Source organism: Trifolium pratense, linkage group LG3, assembly GCF_020283565.1.
Source record: "Trifolium pratense cultivar HEN17-A07 linkage group LG3, ARS_RC_1.1, whole genome shotgun sequence".
Classification (NCBI taxonomy): Eukaryota; Viridiplantae; Streptophyta; class Magnoliopsida; order Fabales; family Fabaceae; genus Trifolium; species Trifolium pratense.
The window spans coordinates 51,903,309-51,928,175 of NC_060061.1; the positions used below are offsets into that span (position 1 = coordinate 51,903,309).

At 32.9% G+C, this 24,867-nt stretch overlaps 3 protein-coding genes and 1 long non-coding RNA gene across 6 annotated transcripts; 3 read left to right on the forward strand and 1 right to left on the reverse strand.

Annotated features, from left to right (window-relative positions):
• Positions 1–2,785: 2,785 nt before the first annotated feature.
• On the forward strand, positions 2,786–8,260 carry LOC123913234 (disease resistance protein RUN1-like). Its single transcript, XM_045963885.1, has 5 exons — positions 2,786–3,359; positions 4,406–5,492; positions 5,670–5,921; positions 6,004–6,810; positions 7,217–8,260. The coding sequence occupies exons 1-5, from the start codon at positions 2,878–2,880 to the stop codon at positions 7,772–7,774; spliced, it is 3,186 nt and encodes a 1,061-aa protein (XP_045819841.1). The 5' UTR covers positions 2,786–2,877; the 3' UTR covers positions 7,775–8,260.
• A 202-nt stretch (positions 8,261–8,462) lies between these two features.
• Positions 8,463–12,745, forward strand: LOC123913237 (CSC1-like protein At3g54510). The gene is made up of 10 exons (XM_045963890.1): positions 8,463–8,740; positions 9,082–9,243; positions 9,357–9,423; positions 9,607–9,819; positions 9,944–10,141; positions 10,374–10,672; positions 10,863–11,142; positions 11,464–11,742; positions 12,179–12,412; positions 12,596–12,745. The coding sequence occupies exons 1-10, from the start codon at positions 8,463–8,465 to the stop codon at positions 12,743–12,745; spliced, it is 2,160 nt and encodes a 719-aa protein (XP_045819846.1).
• On the reverse strand, positions 12,649–18,083 carry LOC123913239. Of its 2 annotated transcripts, none has more exons than XR_006811607.1 (3): positions 17,953–18,083; positions 17,695–17,801; positions 12,649–12,776 (listed from the first exon to the last, which is right to left on the reverse strand). It is a non-coding gene; the product is annotated as an uncharacterized LOC123913239 (long non-coding RNA). The 2 variants fall into 2 exon arrangements; XR_006811606.1 differs by lacking the exon at positions 12,649–12,776 and adding an exon at positions 12,936–13,698.
• A 1,985-nt stretch (positions 18,084–20,068) lies between these two features.
• Positions 20,069–24,751, forward strand: LOC123913235 (putative disease resistance RPP13-like protein 1). 2 transcript variants are annotated; one of them, XM_045963887.1, is made up of 2 exons: positions 20,069–23,768; positions 24,367–24,733. In XM_045963887.1, the coding sequence occupies exon 1, from the start codon at positions 20,326–20,328 to the stop codon at positions 23,740–23,742; it is 3,417 nt and encodes a 1,138-aa protein (XP_045819843.1). In that variant the 5' UTR covers positions 20,069–20,325; the 3' UTR covers positions 23,743–23,768; positions 24,367–24,733. The 2 variants fall into 2 exon arrangements, with proteins under 2 accessions (XP_045819843.1, XP_045819842.1); XM_045963886.1 differs by having other exon boundaries at positions 20,175–23,768; positions 24,357–24,751.
• Positions 24,752–24,867: the final 116 nt, after the last annotated feature.

Below are 24,867 nucleotides of genomic sequence, written 5' to 3' on the forward strand. Positions count from 1 at the left end.
ACATGCCAATTGTGGGAAAAAGAAAAAGACAAGTAGAAAAAGTTAAAGGTCTTATTAAAATTGGAAGCAAAATAAGATTTCTTTTGCACCACCTACATCTAAGTAGATGTTATAAAAATATTTTTTTTTTAAAAAAATTATGTTCGTTATTTAATATTTAAGTAGTAAATGTTATAAAAAATAAATTTGGTTAGTTGTTTTTGGGTTGTATGTGCTACCTAAGTAGCAAATACGAGGATTGTTGGCTTTTATTATTTAATTCAATTTCAATAACGAATATATCACAACATATTTAATGTATTACTATATCATAAGTTTATTGAGGTAAATAACATTTTAATGAATGTAAATATTTTATAATATTTTCTAAAAATTAAATTAAATAATAAAGACATGTGTACTTTGATTTATCTATATGTCATTTGTCCCATCATAATTGATTTGACCATATCATCAAAATTGACTCCAAAATTTCTTATAAAAAAAAATAAAAAAATTGACTCCAAAGTCCAAATTGAAGTGGAGGATCAAAAGTAAAAAAAATTGAAATAGCGGGCTTAAAAGTTGGATTTTAAAATAGGGAACCAAAACTTCAAAAAATTTAAAAATAGGGGAACCGAAATTACAATTAAACTATTTATTTATTTGCATAAATTATTTTTATAAGTTTAAAAATAAATCAAATCTAAACCGGTCCTTTATCTAATCTATATTTTAGATCTAATAAATCAGATTTTTTTTTTGGTACATAATAAATCAGATTTTTAATGAATATAAAAGTCATTTTTTATTTATAATAAGGACCGAACAATATAAAAATTCAATGAAATCAAATAAATGCTTATAATAGGGCAAAATTACATTACAAGTCCTTTATCTTATTTTTTTGTAACAGTTTGGTCCTTTATCTTTTTTTTGTAACAATTTGGTCCTTTATCTTTTTTTTTGTAACACTTTGGTCCTTATGTTATTTATTTATAAAAAATAAAGGACCAACATGTTACAAATAACAAAAGATAAAGGACCAAACTGTTACAAAAAAGGGGACTAAAGTGTTACAAATAAAAAACATAAAGGACTAAAGTGTTACAAATAAAAGATAAAGGACCAAAGTGTTACAAAAAAAAGATAAAGGACCAAAATGTTACAAAAAAATAAGATAAAGGACCTGTAGTGTAATTTTGCCCTTATAATAGTCATTTGTTACTTTTTTAAGTTTTTTTTTTTTTTTACAGTTTTTACTTTTTTTTTTGTTTTTTTTGGTTACATCAGTTTTTACTTTTTTAAGTTAATTGAATGTATAATATGAAATTTTTTTAATATGGAGCACATGAAAATCGCAGAGCGATCGGGACAAAAGCAAGAGTTGAGATGGTACAATACAATTAGCGTCACGGCAAGTCGATAAACTAAAAATAGGGTTCAGAGAACCAACGAGAATAACTCTCCTATTTTGACCCAATCAAAAACTTTTTTTTGGCAAGAGTTACATGACTCTTTTATATAGAAATGACTTATGATGATGTAATAATCACAAAGTAACTCCTAACAAAGTAAAAAGATTTCAGTCACTAATTATGATAATAGTGAGACTGGATTATTACAAGGAAAATGTAAAATAAATAAGAGATAGTGATGTTTTTTGATTGCTTAGTGCACCACTTTTATATACTTAGTGGATAACTTTATTTTCTCAATATCACTTGCTTGGATAATAATAAACTTTGGATCATAACCCGTTTAATTGAAGATGGATCATAAACTTTGTTTATGTATTCATCGAATTTGAGAAAATTAAAACCTAACTCAATAAATCCCTTAAAATATTTGGAGGGTTAGGCTATATACTCCTTCAATCCTTATTACTATAAGAAAATAGTTGTCTTTTAGATTCATTGTAACAAGTAACAAGTAACAACTAACAACCGATAAATGTAAAAAGTAAACTTTATTTATAATAAAGACCAAAGGTAGTGTAAGCAAGCCATTGATGTATTCTCTAACAAACTCAATTAACCTAGTGTTTCAGAATTCAAACTTCTCTATAACTAACTAGCTAGCTAAACTTGTTAGTTATATGAGGTCTACTCTAACTAGGATCTATCTGTTTGAATTGAAATATTTTTAACTAATTTATTGTCATTAATTGGGGGCCACCTATGAAGTTCGGATACGAGATACGATACCGATACGATACAATATTGATATGGCGATATAGAAAAATTTTCAAAATTTCTGATACGATACGGCGGGATACATTATTTAAAAGTTAAATTTAAAATTAAATATATAAATGCACAATATATAAACATAACTAAAATCGATAATTATAAAAAATTAACATTTAAATTACTCAAAAAGAACAAAACAAGTGACAATTACATATTTAAGTTAAGTAGTACCCAAAAAGGAATAGATGGCTATTCACATCTCAAAAATAACATCATACTTTAACATTCAATACTTAAAAGAAAACACAAATTGTATTGGTCTCATCTCCTACGTTTTAATAATCAAAGAGAATTAATTGCTCGATACTTTTCCGATACGTGTATCGGAGAAGTATCTGACACTTATCAGTTATATTTTAAAAAATAATAATATTAATTGCCGATACTTCTCTGATACGAGTATTTGAAAGTATTGGACACGATAATTCGCCATTTTTGAAGTATTGGGGCTTCACATGAGGCCACACACTTGGCACTTTTTGATGATCGAAGAAAGAACCATAACTCTTTCCTTGAAACTTCTGCGAAGTAGTTTCAGTGGCTTTTATACTCAACTCAACATTTTTAAACACAACCAACTCTCTTGCAAAATTTAAGGTTGTTTCTTCTAACGTTCAACACACAAGATAGTGTGTGTGTTTGAAAAATGGAGCAACAACGAGCAATGTTTCCTTCTTCCAAGAGAGTTTGTACTTATGATGTTTTCCTCAGTTTCAGAGGAGAGGATACTCGCTATGGTTTCACTGGAAATCTCTACCATGCTTTACACCAAAAAAGAATCAAAACTTTCATCGATGATGAAATGATATTGAGAGGAGAACAAATTTCACCAACTATTTTCAAAGCAATTGATGAGTCTAGAATGGCCATAATTGTTTTCTCCAAAAACTATGCATCCTCAAAATGGTGTCTTCAAGAACTTGCCAAAATCATTGGATGTTTCAAAGACAAGGAACTAGTGGTGTTTCCAGTGTTTTACAACGTTGATCCATCGGAGGTTCGAAATCAGACGGGGAGTTATGGACAACAATTGGCTAAGCATGAGGAGAAAATGAAGGAAGAAGTGCAAGGTTGGAGGTTCGCTTTACGTGAAGCTGCCAATCTGGCAGGGTGGTGTTTTATAGATGGGTATGTCCTCTTTTCTTCCGGTTGGATTGACTTATTTTTGAACTTATGAAAAACAGCTTTTACAAATAAATAAGTTTTTATGTTAACCCATAAGTTCTCTCTAACGAAAATTGTATCTTCATAAGCTGTTTTTTCATAAACTATATTGACAAACATATGAATAATACAAAAGTTTATTTATTTGTATAAGCTGTTTTGCATAAGCTCAAAAATAAGTCACTCCAAACGGAGCCTTAATTATTTACTCATCCTTTTTAAGAATTTTTTGTGGTTCTTTTTATTTTTTGTTTTCAAAGTAGTATTAGTTATTGTTTTGTAACAACTATATCTAGTTATCTTGGTGTGTAGTGTAGCCTAATTTGGTTCACATTAGGAATTGATGGAGAATCAGGTTGTTCTGATTGGAGGAGTAATCCATCATTGATCGACCCTTTAATTTATCTAAGAAAATGTGTTTGAGTGATTTCCAATGCGATTTAAGGGTACATGCAATGAGTTGGCAAACCTTGTTTTCACTGAATGAAATATCCAGTCATGTGATTGCTACATATTTGCAATTCACCTGGAATAGGGCGATTATGGCGAGGGTCTGGAAGGGTATCGCCACTTGCTCTACTGAGTTTGCAGTAATTGTTGTGAGGCATTCATACCAAAGCCCCTTGGGGCTTCGCTTCAAAGTTCAAACCATATAGGTACAAGACTCCATGTTTTGTTGTTTAGAAGTATGATCAGACTTCATGCTGCATACCACCGTGACTCCATGTTTTGGTTCTTGTAACCATAGGATGAATGTTTCGACACAATTCAAGACTATGTTATATACAAGCAAGCCATTAATGTCACCTCTAACTAACTCAATCGACTCGAGTGTAATATAATTCACTATATCTACCAAACTAAAGTTGTTAATAGTTACATGAGGCAAGTAGATTCTACCCTATATATTCTATCACTAATACAAACTAATATCAATTGCTTTCAACCCCTCCATTGCCTTCTTTACCATCTTCTTAGTTTGATATTCATAACATTTTGTACTTTGACAGATGCGAATATGAATATGAATTTATCAAAAGGATTACTGATACGGTGTGCAGCACATCAAAACAGATCCTTTCACATGTTGATGATTATGCAGTTGGACTTGAGTCACGCGTATTTAAAATACTAAACCGTTTGCAAATGCCTGATCCTAAGGTCATCGTGATAGGAATTTGTGGTGTTGGTGGAATAGGCAAAACTACTTTGGCACGAGCTGTGTATGATTCCATTGGCCAACAATTTGAAGGTCTGTGTTTTCTCAATGATGTCAAAGAAAATTCAACCAAATATGGATTGGCGTATCTACAACAGGTAATTCTTTCTGATACGGTTGGCGAGAATATCAAGCTGCGTAATGAGAATGAAGGAATTTCCATCTTAATCAGAAATTTGCAAAGTAAAAGAATTCTTTTGATACTTGATGGTGTTGACAAGTTGGACCAATTGAAGAATTTAGCGGGAGAACCCAGTTGGTTTGGTTGGGGGAGTAGAATTATCATAACTACTAGGCAGAAAGATATTCTAACTTCTCATGGAGTTGGAAATATATATGATGTACCTAGTTTGGATTATTATGAATCTCTTCAACTTTTAAGTTCCATTGCATCAAAAAGACTTAACCATAAAGGAGTCTGGGAACGTGTAATCAGCTATTCCCACGGCATTCCGTTGGTTTTAAAGGTTATCGGTTCTGATTTGTTAGAAAACTCAACTGATGAAGGGGAGATTTCATTAGACAGATATGAAAAAGTCTGCAATGAAGAAACTCAGAGTATACTTGAAGTGAGTTATAATAGTTTGAATGAACACGAGAAGAGAATTTTCATTGACATCGCATGTTTCTTCACTGGAGAGCCATTTTCATATGTCAAAGAAATACTATCTGCTTGTGGTTTCTATACAAAATATGGTATTGACAGACTAAAGGATAGATCCCTCATATCAATCACTCCCAGTGGAAGTTTGATGGTGCATGATCATATAATAGACATGGCTATGAATATAGTACAACAAGAATCACCGATGAATCCTTGCAAACGAAGCAGGTTATGGTTACCTGAAGATGTTCTTCAAGTTTTTGATGAAAATGCGGTAAGAAATATTTTTATTGGTTTTATTTACTTTCCAGTTTTTAAATGAAGATATGTGGAACAAATCTTTATGTTACGTCTCATTTCCAAATTTTGTTTGTTGACAACATTCGCTTCTCTTTTCTGTCAAAACTTGAAAGAACAGTTGTAGTTAACATATATATTCTTCTTTGGAAAGGGAAATGGTAACATCGAAGTCATGATATTGGACAACTTACCGCAAGAAAATGTAGAGAAATTGAGTGACAAAGCCTTCAAAGATATGAAAAGCCTGAGAATACTAATTATTAAGGACGCGATATATTCAGAAGTCCTCCAACATCTTCCTAATAGCTTAAGAGTTCTGGATTGGAGTGGATATCCTTCATGTTGTTTACCACCCGATTTTGTCAACCTACCTTCTAATTGTCTCATTTTCAACAAGTTCAAGGTATGTAATATTACTTTAAACGTAAATTTCAAATAATAGTATCAAATGTATATAGTCTAGTTATTGGTGTTTTTGTTTACAGGATATGAAGTCTTTGATTAGTATTGATTTCACCGACTGTATGTTTATAAGAGAAGTACCTGATATGTCTGGTGTCCCAAACTTGAGGACATTGTATCTTGATAATTGTATTAATGTTACTAAAATTCATGATTCTGTTGGATTCATTGATAAACTTCAAGAGCTGACAGCCACGGGATGCGTTAATCTAACAACAATCCCCGTCGCATTCAATTTGCCATCTCTTAGAGTTCTCTCTTTCTCCGAGTGCTCAAAACTCGCAAGGTTCCCAGAAATATTGTGCAAGATCGAAAATTTGCGACATGTCAACTTGTGGCAAACTGCCATAGAGGAATTACCAATTTCAATTGGAAATGTGACGGGACTCGAAGTTTTAACTCTGATGGATTGTACTAGGCTTGATAAGCTACCTGGTAGCATTTTTACACTACCAAGACTTCAAGAAATTCAAGCTGACTCATGTAAAGGGTTCGGCATTTCTATTGAATGTGAAGATAATAATGGACCGCTGAAATTCACTGTTTCTCCAAACAAGATTCATCTGTATTTGAGCTCTTGCAAATTAACAGATGAACATCTTTTTATATGTCTCAGTGGTTTCTCCAACATGGTACATTTGGACATATCTTGCAGTAATTTCACTGTCCTTCCACCATGCATTAAAGAATGTATCCACTTGAACACTCTTCTGTTGACAAACTGCAATCAGCTTCATGAAATCTCAGTAATTTCACCAAAATTGAGAGAAATAGATGCATTGAACTGCACATCATTGACATCCCAGTCACAAAGTGTACTATTAAGCCAGGTTTTCCTCTTTGATCTTTCATGTTCGAATTTTTTGTACCAAGTAGTGTATGTTTGTTTTTAGTCCCTGCACATATACTCCCTCCGGTCTCATATATAAGCAAAAATTCACTTTTCAGATTCATTGAATAACTGATGTATAATATAAGTCAAATACATCAGTTATTCAATGATATGAGACCAAAGGGAGTATTACTTTTGTATTTTACTCGCTATAAAAAAGTGATATATTTGTTAGGGGAGGGGGAAATGTTAGTAGCAGGATCGAACTTCGGATCTCCTACATATGACTCCTTCAGTATCTCAACTTATACCACTAGACTACTTCTTCGGAGGACGACCAAATAGTTGTTTGTTTTGTGATCCATTTGCTTCTATAAAATTTTGACTGTTTTATGTGTGATCAGGAATTTCATGAAACCGGGGAAAAAACTGTAATGCTTCCAGGATCAAGTATACCAGAATGGTTTGATCATTGTAGCAGTGAAAGATCGATATCCTTTTATGCTCGCAAGAGATTCCCTAGTATTTGTGTGTCTGTTGTTTTTGGAGTGTTGGAAAACTTGCCTCATCATTTTCTAGTTAGATTCTGTTTAATCATCAACGGCCACAAAACGATACTATCACCATGTTCTAGTTTGTCAATTGTGAAGGAACATGTGTGGCTGTTTGATCTAAGAGCATTTATCAAAAATCACAACCTTAGAATTTATTTCAAGCAACATGGTTGGAATCATGTGGAAGTTTCATGTGAGGATTGTGAAGATGAGCATTTTATGGCACAAGCTGTTCATGGACTTAGAAGAATGACAATTGTGAAATGGTATGGAATTCATGTGTACAGACAAGAAACCAGAATGGAGAATATCTTATTCACAAGTGCCAAGACTCTACAAGAAAAGAATACTAATTTTGAAAGATTTAATGAAGATAATTACCCTTTGTCTAAAAGGCAGTGTAAATGATATCTATTTAAGGACAAAACATAGTGTTCTATAGAGTGATGTAGTATATGAATGTGTTTGAGTATGGCTCATAGGTACTGACAAGTGGGTAGAGTCGAATGAGCGGAGCGAGTCGTGAGACTTTGCCCCTTGGTTTGACCCGAACGTTTGTTCATGCGTAATGTTGTAATTTGAACTGTATTATTGATATACAAGTTATAAACCATAAGTTCTAATATTTCACTGATAATACTAAAGTACCCTTATCAACTGTAAATATACCAACACTTGATAAGAGTACTATAGTAAAAACAATTTTCTTTCTTTCATTTATACATTTTGTTTAATATGTTTGAAATGATCAAATGAATCATTTATTATAGAACAAAGAGTATATTTAAGCACTTAAAAATTATGGGTAATAAATTATGTTAAACACCTCATTAGTATTATTAATCATTGATGTTTCTAAAAAAAGTACAATCATTGATTGTAATTAATCATTAATTGTTGTAAGTTTTGTTGTAAAATTTGTGTGAAAATAGCCTGCAAATACACAGGCAAAGTGAGTCATGTCCTCTTCATTTCAATCTCTGCCACGTACTTTCAAAGGTGGCACACACACCAAAATCCAAATACTCTTCTTGTCCCTTTGATTTCCCTCTAGTGTATGTGTCCAAAATCTCCAAAGTGAAGTTAAAGTTAAAACATGAATCCTCATAGTCTTTTAGCTTCTGCAGCCATAAACATAGGACTAGCTTTCATAACACTATCACTTTTCTCCATCCTCAAAAAGCAACCATCTCTTGCTTCCATTTACTATGCACACCGTCTCTCACACCATCACTATATCCCTTTTGATTCTTCCTTTCATCGTTTCCTTCCTTCCATTTCTTGGATTTCTAGAGCTTATCATGTCACTGAAGATGATATCCTTCAATCTAATGGACTTGATGCTCTTGTCATCATTAGACTCTTCAAATTTGGGTGATCAACTTTCACTCTCATTCTTCCTAATTTTAATATAGCTATAGCTTATTTTCTGTTTTCATTTATATAGTTTAGTTTGATTACTATAGAGTTTTCGCCTTTTCGGTATGTGTAAGCTGTGTTTGTATAAGTAACTCAATTAAGCACTTATAGCATAAGCACTTATAGACAAATTAAAGTTAAATTGTTTACATATATACTACAAGCTGTTTTCATAAGTTATCATAACCAACTTATGAAAATAAGTTTTTCATAAGTTATTTTTAGTCTTTTACTCTATTTAAATTCCGGCTGAGTTACAATATTTTGTTCATTTACTTTTTCTTTTCAATTTGTAGCATCAAGTTTTTTGCTGTGTGTTCTTTTGTTGGGTTGGTGGTACTTGTCCCTATTAATTATGATGGTGTCAAAGAAGTTAGTGATATGAGCTACTCTACTATGGATTCTTTTACTATATCCAATGTTAGAAGAGGTTCTAGAAGGTCAGATTTATTTATTTTCCATATCTAATGTTACCACCATTCTGTCGTAACGCGATTGCAACTGTGTTATTCTAGATTTACAGTTTGGACACAGCATTAAAACTGATCTATATGGTATCATGATGTTATAACAGGCTTTGGGTGCATTATGCATGCTTGTGTTTCATATCTTTCTATGGGATGTACCTACTTTATAAGGTGAAGTTTTCAGCTATTTTCATATCTCCTCGCATTACTTTCTGTCCAAGAAACCCATCTTGGAAGCATATTATTTACTTTTCGCCAACAAAAGAGACATTTTGGATTAACCATGTTGCTCAGTGAATTCGTTATCCATTCAGGTTAGTACTATAATTGCACTTATGCACAATTCATCTCCAGGAATATGAAGAAATTTCGATTCGAAGAATTCAACAACTTCAAAATTTAAAGCATAGACCTGATCGATTTACTATCATAGTTCGTGAAATTCCATTATGCATTGAACACAAGGCACACGACTGTTGTGTTGATCATTTTTTCTCTAAACACTATCCAAACACTTTCTATTCCTATCAAATGGTGTACAATACTGAAAATCTTGATGAGTTGATGGTACGAACTACAATGCGCCTTATTATAGTTAATGATTTGGAACTGTCACACATGATTTTCGTATGCTACTTGGTGATAATTTGTTCAAATTTGATAATAACCCTGTTTATATTTTTACATGTAGAACCAGACCAAGTCTCTTGCAAGAAAAATAGAGGACTTGAGAGAGACTTCCATGACCAAGAAACATAAGAATAAGTTGCCACTCTTGAACTTTTCACAACAGACTTCAAGTTCAAAGGTAGATATGCTCGAGGAAAAGCTTCTTGCACTCTGTCACAAGATTCACCAGTTACAATGCAAAGACATGCTCAAGAAAAAGGTAACAGCTTATGTTTAATGCATAGTTCTAAGTTGTGGTCTACAACCAACATTGCAGCCTCAATATAAAGGTTTTATAGGTTTCTGCAGCATCGCAACTGCAATGGCGGCTGCTTTGCCCACTTTTCTGCATTTCTGTTTTCCTTCTTTGAAAAATTAATCATTGAAAGTTCTATCTGTTGATTGATTATAAAATATGAAAACAAAGAATCTTGATTTATCTTATGTGTTAGGAGTTGCCTGTCGCTTTTGTTACATTCAAGTCGCGTTCTGCTGCTGCAGTAGCAGCTCAGTTGCAACAGCATACACATCCACTTCTTTGGGTCACTGAACTAGCCCCAGAACCAAGAGATGTTTCATGGAGAAATTTGAGAGTATCCTACAGAGTCGTTCCACTTTATAGACTCGGTGTTGTCATTGCAGCATCATTGCTTACAATTTTCTTTGCCATACCAGTTACGGCAGTTCAAGGAATAGCGAAATATGAAAAATTGAAGAAATGGTTTCCTCCAGCTATGGCTGTGCAGTTGATGTGAGAATCTTACACTATAGCCCTTTTGATAATTAAGAATTCTGAACATTTTTCTTAGACATTTATTCCCTTTTGATTAAATGTTCAAACTAGTGGATACATTTTTATTAATAGTTCATCCAAGTTATTGCTAAAAGAGTATTTGTTTCGTTATCTTAAACCGACATGTTTCATATTGTTCATTTTTTAGACCAGGATTAAGCTCTATAGTGACAGGATATCTTCCGAGTGTTGTACTTAAAGGATTTATATACATTGTGCCATTTGCAATGTTTGCTATGGCTAAAGTATCTGGATATGTTTCAAGAAGTAAGGAAGAGATCAAAGCCTGCAACATGGTTTTCTACTTTCTAGTTGGAAATGTGTTCTTTGTGAGTGTGTTATCAGGATCTCTCTTTGATACAATCGGAAAATTTATTAGCCATCCTAAAATCATTCCAAGTCAACTTGCTACAGCCGTCTCTGCGCAAGTATGTTGTTTCCATTTCTGTCATTCCTTGCATATTTTGTCCAATTCGCGTCATAATTTTTGAACAATGTTGAAGCAGTTTTCATGAATGATTGAGGCTCAATTTATTTTCATAAGTTCTCCTTGATAGCTATGAAAATAACGTATAGCTTAAGTAAAAGTTTAACTTTATTTATACATAAGCACTTAAATGATAAGTCTTTTTACTGTAAGCACTAAATAATATCTTTTATCCAAACAGGACCTTAATGAAACTGCTTAATAAGATGCTTATATTAAAATATTTTGCTAATGAGTTTGACTTCTATACATTTTTGTTCAGGCAGATTTCTTTGTGACATACATCTTGACAGATGGACTATCAGGGTTTTCTTTGGAAGTTCTTCAACCTGGCTTATTGATTTGGGATATTTTGATGTCCTGTACTATTGGATGTCAAAGAGAGAAAAATCCTTATCTTTATTCATTGCCTTATTTTAGAATTATCCCTTTTGTCTCTCTCTCAATACTAATTGGCTTAGTGTATGCCGTAGTGGCGCCATTGCTGCTGCCTTTTCTTATTGTCTACTTCTGTCTAGGCTATGTTGTCTATATCAACCAAGTAAGTTTATAAGTATCTTTAAACACTCAATGCTGTTCTTCTATAAGAACAAATTCACATGCATAGGAACACAAATAGACAAAATTTGTTACAGATTTGATATTATATGATTCTTTCCTGGTTTTAAACTGTGGCCGCAATATAAAAGATTATTTTGAGGACTCTGACACCAGAATTGCAATTTCGACCGCAACAGCTACATTTTCCTGTAATATAAGTTCATAGCATAACTGCAACTGCAACCACAGTTTAAAACCATAGATTCTATGATTTTCTAAAATTGTTCATATTGTATGATAAGCATTACCTTTCACATTGAATATGGTCAGATATCAAAGGCACACACATGCATATAGACAAACTTGTTGTCGTTGGCATTACTTATGATTGTCTTCTATGAATGTTGTCTTAAGCAATACAAAACTTAACTTTGCAGATTCAAGATATGTATGAAACTACTTACGAAACATGCGGACAATATTGGCCATACATTCATCACTACATTCTCCTTGCAATCATTCTGATGCAGATTACCATGATTGGCCTATTTGGACTCAAGTTAAAACCAGCCGCTTCCATAGCAACCATACCATTACTTTTGTTCACACTGATGTTTAATGAGTACTGCAAGATGCGCTTTCTCCCTTCCTTTCACCATTATTCTCTCAAGGTACACTTAGCTTGCAATTTTTAATCAGTAAAAGGATGATTATATAATATAGTACAGGTTACTAATAAGTTCATTCTGAATATGATTTTATAATTTATCATTGTTTATCTAATTATGTCGACATCAGTTGTCATTTATGTAGCAATTTGTTATACCTTAATGAATCTATAACTTTACGGTTAGGATGCGGCTGAAAATGATGAACTTGATGAAAAGTGTGGTCAGTTGGAGTTCCATTATGAGAATGCAAGCAATGCCTATTGTCCACCAGGTTTGCAGCCAGTGACTTTCATGACATCAGAGTCCAGTTCCACACCATTAGTTTCTTCATGATCTTCTTTTTTGTATTTTTTTATCATTCATTCTTAAAAAGTAATGACAATTAAGGAACATGAAGGAAATAAAATATGTCAGAAGTCAGAACCCAAGAATTATACAGTGTTCTAATCGCAAATCACAAAATAGCAGTTTCTACTAAATAGTGAAACAATATCGATTTTTTCTAAATTTACTGTGCTAACACACTGGGATTATTCCCATGTAACTTCACTCTATATTATTCTGGCTTTTTCCTTTAAATTGTTCAGCTATGTTACCTTTTTACATAAAGGTTAAGAGCTTTCCAAATCATTATAGATGAAACTTTGGTTGTTGCCAGATTCATGAAGTGTTTGATCACAAATGAAATAGTTTCAGTATTGCAGAAGCAAATCATTTCATAAAACAAGCATACACTACTTAGATACTGGAAAATTCAAACATGAAACACCAAAGGAAAACCAAGTACAAAATATTACATTTGTTCAATGATGTGCAATTCAAAATATCTGTCTTTCAAGTTGACTGAATTGCAGGAATTCAAGCAAAATAACATGATAAAAAGTTTCAAGACAATGATAAGAGCATTACATCAAATTTCTTAAAGTCTAACTAGCCATGCCTTTCTCCTATCATTAGGCATAGCAAGAAATGCTTCCCTCCAACCAGGATCCATAAATTTTTCCAGAGCTTTCATATAGATGTCGTCCGTGACATCTTCAATCTCGTTAAGAACAGTCACACAGTCAGTAATTGAATAAGTGTCATTTGCACTCCTTGACTTAAACCTCTCCCTTTCAGCTAAAATAGCATCTGATTTTGCCTTAGATGCTTCAGCATGTGGTGCTACTGGTCCATTTACCACTGCCTTAGATGATTCAGCATGTGCTGCTTGTAGTTCCTTATCATCAACTGTGTTTTCATTTGTTGATTCTTGTGTAGATGAATGATCTCCAGCTTCTGTATCACTTCATAATTTCCAATTACATAAAAATATAGTTGGTCAATACTTCTGTTATCATTAGAATACCAGCATTTTTATGTCAATAATAATATAAGTATATAGTTGGTGAATACTTCATATTGAACACTAAATCAAACCATAACCTGCTGCAAAATGAAATATTGACTCCTAAATAAAGGACATGGCTTCCTTGCGGTCAAATAGTGACCATGGATGAATCTCAGCCATTGGATAAATTTTAATGTATTTATTAGTGTTAAATTTGTACCGTTCGATTTCAATCCAATGGCCTATATTGCACTGTCTGCTTGACTGCACCATTTTCTGACTGTAGGGAATCTAGCTCCCGAAATAAAATCATACCCCCCAAATATAATTTTGCCAAACTTAGGACCCGTTTGAATTAGCTTATTTTTGAGCTTGTAAAAAAAACTTATGCAAATAAATAAGCTTTTATGTATTATTCATAAACTTGTCGATGTAGTTTATGAAAAAATAGATGATATAACAAACATAGGATATACAATCCTATAACATCTTAAAATTTAGGTTTTGGTTTAGCTCATTCAGTCATTCCTACAAAGCTGCCTTTGTAACATAAGGAGTAAATACCTAATCAGGTCCTTGAAATTTTATGGTCATATCGATCTAGTCCCCACTTAATCTAAGTGTAAAATGACTTCAGAAATCCCTATTACATGTGCATTTAATTTTTTCGGAGCAAAGAATTTATACACAACACAAATTAGATAATATATTGTAGATTTAATAATAGTCTATGTATGAAATGAACAATATAATATCAAATTTGCAAATCAGTTATCGAAAGAGGGAAAGACATGAAAACAGAAAGAATGGTATAGTGATTAAATTAGTGAGGAAGAAGAAGAAAAGAAAGTGAATTAGAAGAACCTGATGTCCAGCGGCATTAACATAATGTACGGCGCGCGCTGAGCCCTTGATGTTGGATCTGTGAATTTCATCCTCGCCATATTGGATTATGCTCACGATGGAATCTGGGATGGGGGACTCGTTGTATCTCTCTAGATCTGGCAGGTCTAATCAGAATCACAATCACAAGGACCAGATGAAGATTGAGTCTCTAAAGCTTAAGTCAAGGCAAGTTTGATTTCTTGCCCCTACCTGTCTTTCGCTGCGATATTGGAAGATACTTGATTTTTATTTGACATTTATGTACCCAAAAAATTACAATGATGGTCGGTGGCAAATTGATTCTAAAATATATTTACTTGTATTTTTATTACAGTAATAAATTTAACTTCTTTCATTTAACAAAATAATTTTCAATATACGATGAGATATTAGTCAAAAAAATAAAACAAAAAAACAAAAGGCAATGAGTCTCTGCTAAGTGCTAATATATAAGTAACATTGTTGATTTCTCTTCAAATAAAACTTATTCTAAAGTTTGCCACAATTGTAGATAAGTTTTACAAGCATACATAATAGGTCCAAATTATGATTGAGGATTGGAATTATCAGCGATTTTATCAACCACTTACTTACAGTCAAGTTTTATGGAAATGCTATAAATATTCAAATTTTGTGATAAGAAATTTGTTTAAGTTTTATGAAAATGCTATAAATATCCAAATTTTGTGATAAAAAAATTGTTTGCTTCAAACTTCATGCTTTCGCTTCTAATCGTAAGGTAGAGAGCACATGTCCGCTCGCTCCATAAGAATTTTGATCCTTGAAAACTGCGGCGTTGACATTGTAATAAAAAATACCGTAAAGATTTTGTATATTTTATTACGGTAATAAAAAATACATGTAAATATATTTTAGAATCAATTTGCCACCGACCATCATTGTAAAAAAAATTATACATAAATGTCCAATAAAAATCAAGTATGTGGATCTTTCAATATCGACCTGCAGCGAAAGACATGTAGGAGAGAATCAAACTTGCCTTTGACTTGAGCTTTAGAGGATCAGTCTTCATCTACTCCTTGTGATTGTGATGCTGGCTAGACCAGCCAAATCTAGAGAGATACTACGAGTCCTCCATCCCAGATTCCATCGTGGGCATAATTCAGTATGGCGAGGATGAAATTCACAGATCCAACATTAAGGGTTCGGCACCCGCCGTACATTATGTTAATGACGTCGGACATCAGGTTCTTCTAATACACTTTTTTTTCTTCTTCTTCGCTGATTTAATCAATATACCATTCTTTCTGTTTTCATGTGTTTCCCTCTTTCGATAACGTGATTTGCAACTTTCAAATTTGATATTATATTGTTCATTTCGTACATAGACTATTATTTTTTTTGACGCACGTACATAGACTATTATTAAATCTACGATATATTATCTAATTTGTGTTGTGTATAAATTCTTTGCTCCGAAAAAATTAAATGCACATGTAATAGGGATTTCTGAAGTCATTTTAGACTTAGATTAAGTGGGGACTAGATTGATATGACCATAAAATTTCAAGGACCAAATTAGGTATTTACTCCTTAGATTAAGTAGGAATGACTGAATGAGCTTAACCAACATCTAAATTTTAAGATGTTATCGGATTGTATATCCTATATTCCTTATATCATCTGTTATCAAGTTGCACCAATTCTGAACATGACTATCAGGTCGATCACCATAGCTAAAAGTTATTTAGTGTAGAATTGAACTGCTAAAGCAAAAGTTATAAATTTAGAATTATGTATCATAAATTCTATTTACTCTTGGAACACACTAAATTTGGGTAAGAATTAGAAACCTAAAACTATTACACCATGTGAAAAAATTCCGCAAAATTATATTTGGCGAGTATGGTTTTAATTCGGGACCTAAATTCCCTGCAGTCAATGCAATATAGACCATTGGATTGAAATTGAACAGTACAGATTTAACACTGTTAAATTCATTTAAATGTATTAATCTGATCCAATGGCTGAGATTCTTCTACAGTCACTATTTGACGGCAAGGAACTCATCCTTTATTTAGTGGTCAATATTTCATGTTTGCAGTTGGGTTATGGTTTGATTTAGTGTTCAATATGAAGTATTCACCAACTATATACTTATATTATTTACATAAAAATGCTGGTCCACTTCTAATGATAACAAAAGTATTGACCAAAACTATAGTTTTATGTAATTGGAAATCAGAAGTGTTGCAGAAGCTGGAGTATTTCATCGTTCATCTACACAAGAATCAACAAATGAAAACACAGTTGATGATAAGGAACTACAAGCAGCACATGCTGAATAATCTAAGGCAATGCTAAAAAGACCAGCAGCACATGCTGAAGAACCTAAGGCAAAATCAAATGATATTTTAGCTGAAAGGGAGAGGTTTAAGTCCAGGAGTATAAATGACATTATTCAATTACTGAGAGTGTGTGACTGTTCTTAACAAGATCGAAAATGTCACAAACAACATCTATATGAAAGCTCTGGAAATATTTATGGATCCCGGTTGGAGGGAAGCATTTCTTGCTATGCCTAATGATAGGTGAAAGGGATGGCTAGTTAGACTTTAAGAAAATTGATGTAATGCTCTTATCATTGTCTTGAAACTTTTTATCATGTTATTTTGCTTGAATTCCTGCAATTCAGTCAAATTGAAAGACATAGATACTTTGAATTCACATCATTGAAACTATTTCATTTGTGATCAAACACTTGTGAAATGAATCTGGAGTGATAGAAAAGAACACAAGTTTTGAAAGAACACAAATGCTAAGACTCTAAAAGAAAGAAAAAACACTAGTTCTGAAAGATTTTTAATGATATCGATTGATGTATTCCCTATGAATTCGAATGAATGAATATCATTGTTTTTTAGTCAAAAAAAAAAATTACTTACTGCATTGCACAATCAATGGATAATCAAAGTGGGATCTAATCTATAATGATGAAGATTTAATAAAGATTTAATGAATGATTTAATGAAATTTACAGCATTGCACAATCAATGTATAATCAAAGTTGATCTATAATGATTTAATGAAATGACATGAAACTCACCGGTTGTAAACCTAATGGACAATAGGCATTGATTGCATTAATTCTCATAATGGAACTCCAACATACCAGAATTTTAATCAAATTCATCATTTTCAGGAGCATCCTAACTGCAAAAATTATACAATCCAGAAAATAGTTTCATAACATGAGAATCCAATTATAAAATCCAGGAAGTTGAGTACAATCAAATCAATAGTTTCATATATTTTGAGCTGATATCATGAAATTGATTAAAGAACGAAAAAACATTAAAATTACCTGATGTAGAGGGTGCGACTGTGAACAAAATGGGATCTTTAAGAAAATATGCTGAACGAACAAACGGGAGAAGAAAGGTTGAATAAGAGCAACAGAGAATGTAAACACTTTTTTTTGGTCAATGAAAACACTTTTTTATCCTCACTTCTGTAGTAAATATAAGAGAAATTCTAGGTCTTAGATTTATTGAGAATCTAATGTATTTAGTTTATAATATAGGCTAAATACATTAAATTCTAAATGAATCTAAAAAATAAAGTTTAGATATATTAGATTTTAAATAAATTTAGAAAATAAAGTTTCTTTTATATTCGGACATAATGTACTATAATTTTTTTTTACTCTATAAAACTTTCTTGTATATTTAATAATATATATTTTATATGTTAATAAAACAATGCAATTTATATTATAAAAAAAAAGGGCAATTTATGAGCACAATTTACAAAGAATCTAAAATGAGAAGCAAAATTTATGTTTATTTAAACTTAATATTTTCGAAACCTTAAGCGGGAAATAATCTTTCCATTGAGGGAAATTGGAAAAACTTGTGAAGTTGGAATGGATCTCCTAGAATCTAAACATTCATGTGATCGCTATTCATGAGCGCCTCTTAACGAACTACCGGAGAAGTAGATGGGTGGATGGGATTTTGCCCACTTGTCGTGCTTGTGAGAATGATGATGAGACAATTGTCCATGTTTTGAGGGATTGTATCCATGCAACCCAAATTTGGATAAGGCTAGTAGCTTCTAATCATATTACTAACTTATTTTCTTTGTCTCGTAGAGACTGAATCTTCCATAATATAAGGAGCTCACAATAAGGATTGAACAAACTATTTTAATTGTAACATGCTGGTACTTGAGGATGTGGAGAAATAAGAGTATCTTTGAGGAAGGTTTTTGCCGCCCCAACAACCCAAATTCACATGATTCTCAAGATGGTCACCAAGATTGATAGATGCAATCAAACTTATTTGAATTGAGGGCCTCAGCAAAAAGATACTATGTTATTGAGTGGAAGCAGCCTCAAGAAGGATGGATTAAACTTTATTGTGATGACGCTCATAAAAGTTCAATTAATTAACTTGTGAGGGTGCAGAGGTTTCCTTTGAGGAGACAATAATGGTAACTGTTGGAACGACTTTGGTCATAAAAATTGGCTCATAGACACGCTCCATACTAAGAAGTGGAGCATGTACATCAGAATGGAAGATTATTATTATTATTAAAATAAAATATGTTTTATGTACCAAAAAAAAAAAAAAAAAGTTTTTAGTCCCTACTTTTACAATGAGTTTTGATTTTCGTCAATGTAAAGTAAAATCACTTGTTTTCATCCTTACATAAAATTTTAGTCCTTAATGGACAAAATTTTGACTTGTTTTTGACATTTTTAACATAATATGGACTTATATACGTTTATCATAATATATAGACATAATATAGATCATTTTTTGTTGAGTCAAAAATATAGATCATTTTGAACATAAAAATATCATAATATTGACATTAACATGTCAAAATTTTGTTCATTATGGACTAACAAAAGATTTTTTTTGTAGGAATGAAAACAAGTAATTTTATTTTAAAGAGACGAAAACCAAAACATGCTAAAAAAAAGTTTTGAGGCTTTGTGCTAAATATAACCGGTCGTCCGTGTTGAGGTGGCTTAAATAAGTTTACTCTGCGTAAATAAGTTTGGTATGGTCAAAAAATTCAAGGTTCAAGTATAACATGTTAGACTCAATGCATAAAAAAAAAAGTATAACATATTGGTGAATAATTCATAAATACATTTAACTGCACTCTTTGAAACTTGAGGTATGCCTTAACCTAGGTGAACCCTGAAGACCCGACTCACCTAAACTTAACATGACCAAAATATTATGCAACATATTCATTCTTCTTCTTGTTAAGATAAAATCAAAGCAATATTTTTTAGTAGATGATATATGTCAGAGAAGTGATAATATTTCAATTGTTTGTTCTCTAAATTACTTCTTGAATTGTATTATGCCATATAAAAGCCTTGATGGAAATTTCTCGTTAGCTTCCTTTGTTGTTAAAAAGTAGTAGGATAATAAACTATTGCATGTTGGTTACAGTTAGTTAAGGTGGCTTAAATAAGTTGAATCAGGACACTTGTGATCAATTAAAAAACTCACTAGAAACACATAATAATTAATCAGTATTTGTCAAACATTGATTAAGAAAAACTCCATTCAATAATCATAATACTTTTCCAATAGATGATTCTTCTTCCATTTCCACAAACTCGAGAATACATTACCATCTTGCAGAGAGCCTCTTAGGCTTGTTGATAAATTTCCACAATTCAAAAACCAGAAAAACAAAAAGAAAACAAACCATGGCAGAGTTGGTTGGTGGAGCATTTCTTTCATCATTCTTTCAAGTGGCTTTTGAGAAGTTGTCTTCCAATGATTTCATTGACTTTTTTAGAAGAAACAAACTTGATGAGATGCTGCTAGAGAAACTTCATGTTACACTCAATTCTATCAATCATGTGCTGGATCAAGCAGAGACAAAACAGTACCAAAGCATGTACGTGAAGAAGTGGCTTGATGAACTTAAACATATTGTATATGAGGTAGATCAACTGCTAGATGAGATTGCGACTGATGCACCACTGAAGAAGCTGAAAGCTGAATCTCAACCTTCTACTAGCAAGGTATTGGGCTTCTTTTCATCTTTCACTAATCCATTTGAATCTAGGATCATAGACTTGCTAAGGAAGTTAGAATTGCTTGCAAAGCAAAAGGATATGCTCGGATTGAAACAAGACACTTGTGCTAGTAATGAAGGTGGAGTTAGTTGGAAACCTTCACAAAGATTGCCATCTACATCTTTGGTTGATGAGTCGGGCATATATGGTAGAGATGATGACAAAGAGGAAATAATCAAAAGTTTGCTCTTAGACATTGATTGTGGAAACCAGGTACCAATAGTCAGCATAGTTGGTCTTGGGGGAATGGGCAAGACCACCCTTGCTCAACTTGTGTACAATGACCAAAGGATCAAGGAGAATTTTGAACATAGAGCTTGGGTCTATGTTTCGGAAACTTTTGATGTTATCGGGCTTACCAAAGCAATTCTGAGATCATTTCACTCTTCAGCAGATGGTGAAGACTTGAATTTACTACAAAATCAACTGCAGCAGGTGCTAATTGGCAAGAAATATTTGCTTGTTCTTGATGATGTCTGGAACCGGAGTGAGGAATGTTGGGAGCGTTTACTACTTCCCTTATACCATGGATCTACTAGAAGTAAGATTATTATGACAACACGTAACAAGGAGGTGGCATCAGTCATGAAGTCCCCCAAGGTACTTAATTTAATGCAATTGAACAAGAGTGAATGTTGGAGTATGTTTGTGAGACATGCTTTTCACGGCAGGAATGCAAGTGACTATCCAGATCTTGAGTCAATCGGCGAGAAGATTTTAGAAAAGTGTGGAGGGTTGCCTTTAGCTGTAAAAACATTGGGGAATCTGTTGCGAAGAAAATTCTCTAAAAGTGAATGGGTTAAGATTTTAGAGACAGATCTGTTGCGTTTATCAGAGGGTGACAGTAACATTAATCCAATACTTAGATTGAGTTATCATAATCTTTCTTCCAGTTTGAAGCGTTGTTTTGCTTATTGTTCCATATTTCCAAGGGGTTATTTGTTTGTCAAGGATGAGCTAATCAAACTATGGATGGCAGAAGGTTTGTTGAAGTGTTGTGGAACATACACTAGCGAAGAAGAGTTGGGTAATGACTTTTTTCATGATCTGGAGTCAATTTCATTTTTTCAACAATCAATTAAACGGGATGATGAGTTTCTCGTCATGCATGATCTTGTCAATGATTTAGCAAAATCAGTTTCTGGAGAATTTTGTTTGAGAATAGAGGGTGATTGGACGCAAGATATCCCTGAAAGGACGCGTCACATTTGGTGTTCTCTTAGAACAATAAATGATGAGAAAAAGGTAGAGAAAATTTGTAAGGCTGAGGGACTAAAAGGTCTGACTTTTTCGTTACCAGGATTCTTGCAGTTCAAGATACACAACAATGTACAACATCAAATGTTTTCAAGATTGAGATATCTAAGGATGTTATCATTAGGAGGTTGTTATATGACAATGCTATCAGATGAGATAAGCAACTTAAAGCTTTTGCGTTATCTAGATCTTAGTTACACTAGGTTGGCAAGCCTACCTGATTCCATTTGTATGTTGTATAATTTGCAGACACTCTTATTGGAAAATTGTAAATTGACCGAGCTCCCTTCATGTTTTTGCAAACTCATCAATTTACGTCATCTTCATCTGAAAGGCAATGATATAAAGAAGATGCCAAAGCTTATAGGAAGGCTAAACCACCTACATACGCTGACTGATTTTGTTGTAGGAGAGCATAGTGGGTATGACATTAAGGAATTGGCAGAACTAAATCATCTTCAAGGAACACTTCACATTTCTGGGTTGGAAAATATCATTGATCCTACAGATGCCACAATAGCAAATTTGAAAGATAAGAAACATTTAGAAGGATTACATATGACTTATGGTGCAACTAGAGAAACAGATGGCTCAATAATGGAGAGGGATGCCTCTATCTTGGAGTCTCTACAACCAAATAGAAGCCTCAAATGGCTTACCATTGTAGACTACCACGGCACTAGCTTTCCCAACTGGCTTGACCAATGTCATTTACCGAATTTAGTATCTCTTGATCTAATGAGATGTAAATTTTGTACTCAGTTGCCACCACTTTGGTTGTTTCCCTATCTCAAGAGGCTTTCTATTTCAAGCTGTTACGAAATAGAGATCATTAGTTCACCAAATGTTCCATTCAGGTCCCTTGAAATTTTGCGATTTGAGGACATGTCCAATTGGAAGGAATGGTTATGTGTTGAAGGTTTCCCTTTGCTTAAAGAGCTTTCTATAATGAGCTGTCCCAAGTTGAAAAAAGCTCTACCAAAACATCTTCCTTCTTTGGAAATATTGATTATTATAAATTGCCAAGAATTGGAGTCTTCAATTCCCTTGTCTCATAATATTCGTGAGCTACGTCTATACAAATGTGAAAACATTTTGATAAATGAATTGCCATCCAACTTGAAAGAAGTCTTCCTTGGTGGAACTCGGGTCCTTGAGTCCTATATGGAACAAATTTTATCGAACAATGTCTTTCTTGAACAGTTGGATGTAAAAGACTTCAACGGTGTGAATCAAGAATGGTCCAATTTGGATTTGTGTAGCTGTAATTCTATCCGCTCTCTAACTATAGATGGCTGGCACTCCTCCTCTTTACCATTTGCATGGGACTTGTTCATCAATCTTTATTCTCTATTTTTGTATGATTGTCCACTGCTGGATTCAATTTATGGGGAAGGTTTGCCTTTGAGTCTGAGAAGCATTACAATACAAAAATGCCCGAAACTAATTGCTTCAATTGAGGTGTTAGGTTTGAACAAAATTTATTCTCTAGAAGATGTCACTGTTTGTGATGACTTTGTCGAGTCCTTCCCAAAAGAGAATCTCCTACCACCAAATATTAACACTCTTCATTTGGATTGTTGTTCAAAGCTAAGAATAATCGACAACAGGGGTTTTCTCCACCTCAAATGTCTCAAAGCCTTATGCATTACTAACTGTTGTTGTCTTGAGCACATTTCGGGGGAGGATCTACCTGAATCCCTTTCTACTCTGTACATTGCTGGTTGTCCATTACTGCAATGCCATAATATTTCACATATCCCTTCTGTGAAGATTTTTGAATGAGTGTGCCGAAATGTTACTACACGCAGGTGCACAACATTCACCCTTCTGTTTACATTAAGTGCCTCTTTACCTGCCAAATATTTGCATATAATCTTTTGTAGAAATTCAACAACATTTTATACTTCTCTATTCCATATCTTTTGATTTTTGGCCTTTCATTTTTTTTCAAAACTATTGATGTTTTAAAATTCCAATGTCTAATTAATACTCTTCATTGGAGAGATATGGAATTCTGGAGGGAGTATTTCATATTGGACACTGCTATGACTTATACTAAATGACATTGTTTATGTATTTCATATTGGACTCTTCATTAAAGATTAAATATTCAGTAAATATACACTCACTAATGTACACCGTTTCTGCATTGTTTATGATGTGATGCAGTTTTCGTAAAATTGCAGAAACTAGAAATTAATATACACCTTGTTAAATTAAATCTTCTAAATTTTGAAGTTTTAATTGATGTTGGTACAACTAAATGCGATGTCTGTTTTTTATGCTAAGCTTCTTACTGTGATTTGTTAGCATATAAATCATAAACATATTTAATTTATGGAAGGCATTTATATATTAATGAACTATTACTGATTGGGAGTTGAACTCTATTGTAGCTGACTGCAGGTATTGATGGGATCATTTGAATTTCATATTGTTGTACACACCATGGCATTACTGATACTCTAAAGAGGAAGACAAACAGAAAGTTGTAATGCAATTTATGTAAGAAAAAATAGAGAGAATGAAGTAGGGATTAGGGAAGGTAAACTAATAAGTCAACTCAAAGGACTGTAATGGACTAATAGGGAAAAGCTAAAATGTGGCTATAAGAGTGATGAAAGATTATCTCATGTACTAAAATGCAAGTGAATTCTGCTTTGAAAACATTATTGCTTTCATTTTTTACACTCTTTTCATTTCTGCTTTTTGTATTGATACTGCCTCAGTAATATGAGATGAGATTTTATGTTGCTGCTTTAAAGAGGAAGATAAACAGAACGTTGAATTGTAGTTTATGCAACAAAAACAATAGAGTGGATAGGCTATTAAGAAGAACAAAACTGTCCAATTTTAAAATAAGGGACCAAATAAGCAAAATGATAAAAATAAGGCAATTAAACCTTA

Bases quoted from the DNA above. Each gene is read 5' to 3' on its own strand.
- LOC123913234 (XM_045963885.1), top strand. From the start codon at position 2,878: ATGGAGCAACAACGAGCAATGTTTCCTTCTTCCAAGAGAGTTTGTACT. The intron at 3,360-4,405 runs GTATGTCCTCTT...GTACTTTGACAG, and splicing joins GGGTGGTGTTTTATAGATGG to ATGCGAATATGAATATGAAT. The intron at 5,493-5,669 runs GTAAGAAATATT...TTCTTTGGAAAG, and splicing joins AAGTTTTTGATGAAAATGCG to GGAAATGGTAACATCGAAGT.
- LOC123913237 (XM_045963890.1), top strand. From the start codon at position 8,463: ATGAATCCTCATAGTCTTTTAGCTTCTGCAGCCATAAACATAGGACTA. The intron at 8,741-9,081 runs GTGATCAACTTT...TTCAATTTGTAG, and splicing joins ATTAGACTCTTCAAATTTGG to CATCAAGTTTTTTGCTGTGT. The intron at 9,244-9,356 runs CCATATCTAATG...ATGATGTTATAA, and splicing joins AGGTCAGATTTATTTATTTT to CAGGCTTTGGGTGCATTATG.
- LOC123913235 (XM_045963887.1), top strand. From the start codon at position 20,326: ATGGCAGAGTTGGTTGGTGGAGCATTTCTTTCATCATTCTTTCAAGTG.